Source organism: Terrapene carolina, unplaced genomic scaffold, assembly GCF_002925995.2.
Source record: "Terrapene carolina triunguis isolate 2854851 unplaced genomic scaffold, T_m_triunguis-2.0 Scaffold34924, whole genome shotgun sequence".
NCBI lineage: Eukaryota > Metazoa > Chordata > Testudines > Emydidae > Terrapene > Terrapene triunguis.
Window position 1 is genome coordinate 9,356 of NW_020699275.1, and position 7,254 is coordinate 16,609.

The 7,254-nt window shown below is 52.3% G+C and overlaps 1 protein-coding gene across 1 annotated transcript in view; it reads left to right on the forward strand.

Moving 5' to 3' along the window:
- Positions 1–7,076, forward strand: part of LOC112122909 (nitric oxide synthase, endothelial-like) — a gene marked incomplete at both ends in the record, with an annotated part of 16,427 nt that extends 9,351 nt beyond the window's left edge. The window contains 5 exons of the mRNA XM_026646330.1: positions 102–312; positions 5,694–5,781; positions 6,193–6,314; positions 6,657–6,805; positions 6,882–7,076. Of these exons, the coding sequence (XP_026502115.1) occupies positions 102–312; positions 5,694–5,781; positions 6,193–6,314; positions 6,657–6,805; positions 6,882–7,076 (765 nt within the window). The remainder of the gene's footprint in view (positions 1–101; positions 313–5,693; positions 5,782–6,192; positions 6,315–6,656; positions 6,806–6,881) is intronic.
- Positions 7,077–7,254: the final 178 nt, after the last annotated feature.

Sequence of the window (7,254 nt, forward strand, 5' to 3'; positions counted from 1 at the left end):
GTGGGGGGCTCGGCGGGTCCCAGCCCGGCTGTGGTTGTGGTTGGGCTTGGGGGAGGGAGAGCGTGGGGGACTCGGTGGGTCCCAGCCGGCTGCCGTTGCAGGACGCCCGGCAATACGAGGAGTGGAAGTGGTTCCAGTGCCCCACGCTGGGCCAGGTGCTGGAGCAGTTCCCCTCGCTGGCGCTGCCCGCCTCCCTGCTGCTCACCCAGCTGCCTCTGCTGCAACCGCGTTACTACTCGGTCAGCTCCGCACCCAGCGCCCACCCCGGCCAGATCCACCTCACCGTGGCCGTGCTGGCCTACCACAGCCAGGGTGAGCGACCCCCCCCTTTCCCCCCCAGCCAGGAGCATGACCCCCAGCCAGAGTGAGCAACCCCCTGGAACAGCTTCCCCCCAGGGTGTCCCCTCGAACTAGGGTACCACTGAGCCCCCCTGACCCACCAGCCTTGCTCCCTTTACACTGTGTTGCTGTGACCAGCCTGCCAAGCCCTGTGCCAGGCTCCAGCGCACACACACAGGTAGGGACACACCCAGCTGCAGTTACATACACACCAGTTCTTTAACCAGCCCCTGCATGGGAAGGCACAGCTAAGGCACCTCCCAGTTCCTAAGGCACGGACCCTGCTCCCGAGTGTAAACACACAATTATACCGTCTTGCGCTGCCCAGAGATCTGTACAGCGTAAGCTCCTGAAAGTCGCCCCCTCCCTCAATGTGGAGAGGAATATACACAGCTTTCTGCCCCAAGTTATGATTCCCACACACTAGTTTTAGACAAAACAAAACCCAGTTTATTAACTACAAAAGATAGATTTTAAGTGACTATAAGGGATAGCAAACAGATCAAAGCAGGTTACCTAGCAAATAAACAAAACCACAATCTAAGCAGAAACCTGGTGGAATGAAGATAATCAATGGGACAGTAATACCAGGGTACAAAATATATCGGAAGCACAGAACAGGTCGTGCTGGTGGAGGAGTGGCACTACACATGAAAGAAAGCATAGAATCAAAAGAAGTAAAAATTCTCAATGAATCAAACTACCATAGAATCTCTATGGATAGAAATTCCATGCTCTAATAATAAGAATACAGCGGTAGGGATATATTACCAACCACCTGACCAGGATGGTGATAGTGACTGTGAAATGCTCAGGGAGATTAGAGAGGCTATTAATATAAAAAAATAATAATGAGGGGTTTCAATTATCCCCATATTGACTGGGTACATATCACCTCAGGACGGGATGCAGAGATAAAGTTTCTTGACACCTTAAATGACTGCTTCTTGGAGCAGCTAGTCCTGGAACCCACCAGAGGGGAGGCAATTCTTGATTTAGTCCTAAGTGGAGCACAGGATCTGGTCCAAGAGGTGAATATAACTGGACCGCTTGGTAATAGTGACCATAATATAATTAAATTTAATATCCCTGTGGCAGGGAAAACACCACAGCGGCCCAACACTGTAGCATTTAATTTCAGAAAGGGGAACTACACAAAAATGAGGAGGTTTGTTAAACAGAAATTAAAGAGTACAGCGCCAAAAGTGAAATCTCTGCAAGCTGCATGGAAACTTTTTAAAGACCCCATAATAGAGGCTCAACTTAAATGTATCCCCCAATTTAAAAAACATCGTAAGAGAACTAAAAAAGAGCCACCGTGGTTAAACAACAAAGTTAAAGAACAGTGAGAGACAAAAAGGCATCTTTTAAAAACTGGAAGTTAAATCCTAGTGAGGAAAATAGAAAGGAGCATAAACGCTGGCAAATGAAGTGTAAAAATACAATTAGGAAGGCCAAAAAAGAATTTGAAAAACAGCTAGTCAAAGACTCAAAAAGTACACCTCTACCTCGATATAACGCTGTAGTCTGTACCAAATGACGGGAGGATAGCTAATGTGATGCCAATTTTAAAAAAGGGCTCCAGAGGTGATCCCGGCAATTACAGGCCGGTAGAACAGAATTGTCAGACACATAGATGAACATAATTTGTTGGGGAAGAGTCAACATGGTTTTTGTAAAGGGAAATCATGCCTCACCAATCTACTAGAATTCTTTGAGGGGGTCAACAAGCATGTGGACAAAGGATATCCAGTGGATATAGTTGTAATGATGCTGGTTCTGGTGGGACATAACTGAGAGTACCAATTCAGGACAAATTGCTCAGAGCAGGGCAGTTACAGCCCCAGGCTGGGGTTTCTCCACCTCTAAGGCACCAAATAAGCCAAACCTAGAGGACTTTGGTCTCACCCCACTGGCTAACCACAAGTCACACAAGCAATTCCCTCAGACACTCCAGTTTCCCAGTATCACCACCAGTGCCACTCGTTATGGGGACACATGGTTATGAAAACCAATACCCCAGTAAAAGAAAAAAGGTTCTCCTGATCCCAAAGGACCAAGCCCCAGACCCAGGTCAATATACAAATCAGATCTTACCCACAAATCACGCTGTTGCCAATCCTTTAGAATCTAAAATCTAAAGGTTTATTCATAAAAGGAAAAAGATAGAGATGAGAGCTAGAATTGGTTAAATGGAATCAATTACATACAGTAATGGCAAAGTTCTTGGTTCAGGCTTGTAGCAGCGATAGAATAAACTGCAGGTTTAAATCAAGTCTCTGGAACATCCCCAGCTGGGATGGGTCATTCAGTCCTTTGTTCAGAGCTTCAGTTTGTAGCAAGGTCCCTCCAGAGGTCAGAAGCAGGATTGAAGACAAGATGGAGGAGCTGCAGCAGCTTTTTATAGTCTCTTGCTTTCTTTGTTCCAAAAACAAGCCGCCCAGCACATGGCATGGAAATACCTCAGAGTTCTGTCCATAGGCATGTCCATAGGTGTATCTGCCTTCTCTCAATGGATCAGTTGTGTAGCTGATGGTCCTTAATGGGCCATCAAGCAGGCTAGGCAGTGCTTACGCCAAATTGTCTGGGGTGTCACCCAGAAGCACAGCACAAGTTTGAAATACAGACAGGATAGAGCCAATATTATAACTTTAAATACAAAAATGATACACGCATATAGACAGCATAATCATAACCAGCAAACCATAACCTTGTCTTAGACACCTTATTTGACCCCCTTTATACAAGATTTGATGCCACTACAGGACCTTGATTGCAACAATGATCTATACGGTCCCAGTTTGTGTCAATAACATCACAATAGCATACTTAGATTTTCAGAAAGCCTTTGACAAGGTCCCTCACCAAAGGCTCTTATGCAAAGTAAGCTATCCTGGGATAAGAGGGAAGGTGCTCTCATGGATTGGTAACTGGTTAAAAGATAGGAAACAAAGGGTAGGAATAAAAGGTCAGTTTTCAGAATGGAGAGAGGTAAATAGTGGTGTCCCCTAAGGGTCTGTACTGGGACCAGGGTTGTTCAACATAGTCATAAATGATCTGGAAAAAGGGGTAAACAGTGAGGTGGCAAAATTTGCAGATGAAACAAAACTACTCAAGATATTTAAGTCCCAGGCAGACTGCGAAGAGCTACAAAAGGATCTCACAAAACTGGGTGACTGGGTAACAAAATGGCAGATGAAAGTCAATGTTGATAAATGCAAATAATGCACATTGGAAACCATAATCCTAACTATACGTATAAAATGATGGTGTCTAAATTATCTGTTACCACTCCAGAAAGAGATCTTGGAGTCTTTGTGGATAGTTCTCTGAAATCATCCACTCAATGTGCAGCGACAGTCAAAAAAGTGAACAGAATGTTGGGAATCATTAGGAAAGAGATAGATAATAAGACAGAAAATATCATATTGCCACTATATAAATCCATGGTACGCCCACACCTTGAATACTGTGTGCAGATGTGGTCACCCCATCTCAAAAAAGATATACTGGAATTGGAAAAGGTTCAGAAAAGAGCAACAAAAATGATTAGGGGTATGGAGCATCTGCCATATGAGGAGAGATTTATAAGACTGGGCCTTTTCAGCTCGGAAAAAAGACGATTAAGGTGGATATGATAGAGGTCTATAAAATCATGACTGGTGTGGAGAAAGTAAATAAGGAAGTGTTATTTACTCCTCATAACACAAGAACTAGGGATCACCAAATGAAATTAATAGGCAGCAGGTTTAAAACAAACAAAAGGAAGTATTTTTTCACACAACACACAGTCAACCTGTGGAACTCCTTGCCAGGGGATGTTGTGAAGTCCAAGACTATAACAGGGTTCAAAAAAGAACTAGATAAGTTCATGGAGGATAGGTCTATCAATGGCTGTTAGCCAGGATGGGCAGGGATGGTGTCCCTAGCCCCTGTTTGCCAGAAGCTGGGAATGGGCGACAGGAGAGAGATCACTGGATGATTACCTGTTCTGTTCATTCCCTCTGGGGCACCTGGCATTGGCCACTGTCAGCAGACAGGATACTGGGCTAGATGGACCTTGCTCTGACCGTGTATGGCTGTTCTTATGTTCTTAAGCTTAATATGCTAGATAGATTGGATATGAACAGCAGATTCTCACCCTAAGAGATGATACAGGCAGGCTGCAGATTCTTAGGGGGCAAACTGCACTTGCTCACAGCTTGGAATCCCCAGTTGTTCCAATCTCTCTCGCCTGGGTCCAGCACTTCCCCCAGTTCAGTCCTTGTTCCTCAGGTGTTTCCAGGAGTCACTTTGGGCGGGGAGTCAGTGACGAAGAACCCTGATGATGTCACTCCCCTGCCTTATGTAGCTTTTGCAGAGGGCGGGAACCCTGTTTCAAAGCCTGGTTCCCACGCCAGTCAGTGGAAAAGTACTGACATCCCAAGATGGAGTCCCGCACCAGGTGACCCGGTCACATGATCCTGTAGTTCTAGCAGCCATGAGTCAGAGGCTGTTTAGAGCAGCCTCAGGAAAGCTCCCAGGTGGGAGATAAACTTCTTCTAAGGCCTATTGTTTTCTTTAATGGCCCTTCCCAGCCAGCCATCTAGCCCAGGGGTTCTCAAACTGGGGGTCGGGACCCCTCAGGGGGTCACGAGGACATTACATAGGGGGTCGTGAGCTGTCAGCCTCCACCCCAAACCCCACTTTGCCTCCAGCATTTATAATGGTGTTAAATATATAAACAAGTGTTTTTAATTTATAAGGGGGGCTGCACTCAGAGGCTTGCTGTGTGAAAGGGGTCACCAGTACAAAAGTTTGAGAGCCACTGATCTAGACTGAGTGCATTCTGCCTACCAGTGAGCGTTCCCCGGGTGCAAACACATTTCTCATACAGATACAGAGTCAATATTCCTAACTTCAGATACGAAAGTGATACATGCACACAACTAGGATAATCGCATTCAGAAAATCAGAACCGTTTCACTGATCTCTCACATGACCTCTCTTGCGTAAAATACATCACAGCTATTCCTTGAATATTACACCCCCTTCCCCCCCAGCCAAGGGAGCAACCCCTCTTCCGCCCCACACAGCCAGGGGGTGACCCCACCCCCCACAGCCGGAGTGAGTGATACCCCCACGGCCAGGGCAACCCCGCAGCGAGGTGAGCAGCCCGCCTCTTCCCCCCCATCCCCAGGGAGATGGAGCTGGGAGGGGAGAAGGTGCACGAGATGGGGGGGCTGGGGGAGGGTATCTGAGGGGGGGAGGGGATGTGGGGAGGGCACCAGGTGGAAGGGGAGGGGACATGGGGGGCAGGTGCCATCCCCATCAGTCTTCTGAGCACCCTGCCCCTCCTTCCGTGTGTCCCGCAGACGGCCAGGGGCCCCTGCACTTCGGCGTCTGTTCCACCTGGCTGGCCCAGCTGCAGGAGGGGGACACGGTGCCCGCCTTCATCAGAGGGTAAGGGAGGCCAGGACCCTGCCCGGGGCACAGAGCCGGGGCGGGGGCTGGGACCCTGCCTGGGGCACAGAGCCTGGAGGGGGGCTTGCGGGGCTGGGACCCTGCATGGGGCACAGGGTGGGGGCTGGTGGGGCTGGGACCCTGCCTGCATGCTCCCTCCTGTGGCTCTTCCACCCCACAGGCCCTACAGCTCCCAGCATGCCCTGCTCCCTTCTGAGCCCCATTTACCCCACAGGGACTACAGCTCCCAGCATGCCCTGTTCCACCCCTAGTCTGGGGACCCCTCCTCCTCCCATTAACCCTTTCTGCTTCCGTGGCCCCTGCCCCGAGGCCCCTGCAGTGCACTGGCTGCGGGCAGAGCTGGGTGCCCGACCCGGTGCCACGCCCCAGACACCGTCACTCCCCGCACAGGGCCCCGTCCTTCCGGCTCCCGCAGGACCCCAGCGTCCCCTGTATCCTGGTGGGTCCAGGCACCGGCATCGCCCCCTTCCGGGGCTTCTGGCAGCAGCGGCTGCACGACATGGAGACGGAAGGTCAGACGGGCCAGGGGGCACGGCTGGGGGAGGGGGGCTGTGTGGGGTCTGGAGGACCTGGATTGGGCGGGGGCGCTGGGGGTCCCTAGGGCTCATGGCCTGGGAAGGTTGGCAGTCTGGGGGCAGGGCCTGGGGATGGGGGGTTGCGTGGAGGCAGAGGGGCCTGGATTGGGCAGGGGGGCTGGGGGTCCCTAGGGCTCTTGGTCGGGGGGACTTGGTGCACCTTGCCAAGGGGCACTGGGAGGGCCGGGTGTGTCCGGGAGGGATCTCAGCAGGGCCAGGGTGGGCAGGTTCCCGGGGCTGGGGGCCAGCATTGCCCCTAACCCTGCCCCTGCCCTCCAGGCCTCCGGGTGGGCGAGATGACCCTGGTGTTTGGCTGCCGCTGCGCCCGCCTCGACCACCTCTACCAGCAGGAGGCGCTGGAGGCCCAGCAGAAGGGGGCGCTGAGCCGGGTGCTGACGGCCTTCTCCAGGGACCCCGACGTCCCCAAGGTAACGGGGGCTGCGCCCAGGGGGGCTGGCTGGGGTGAGCCAGGGCGGCTCATGGTGACGCTCTGCCCTGCCCCAGGCCTACGTGCAGGACATCCTGCGGACGCAGCTGGTGGGCGACGTGTACCAGGTGCTGTGCCAGCGCGGGGGCCACCTCTACGTCTGTGGGGACGTCACCATGGCCACCGGCGTCCTGCAGACGGTGCAGCAGATCCTGGCCCAGGAGGGAGGCATGACGCTGGCCGAGGCCGGAGACTTAATCAGCGAACTCCGGGTACGGGGTGGGGGAGCAGCTCCAGCTGGCGGCACGGGGACGTGGGGAGCCTGGCCTGGGCTACTGGGGGGGCTGCGGGTCGGGACTGAGGGGCACCGGCACAGCTGGAGGTGTGGGGACCCCAGGGCTGGGATAGGGGCTGCGGGTTGGGATGGAGGGGTGCCGACAGAGCTGGGGG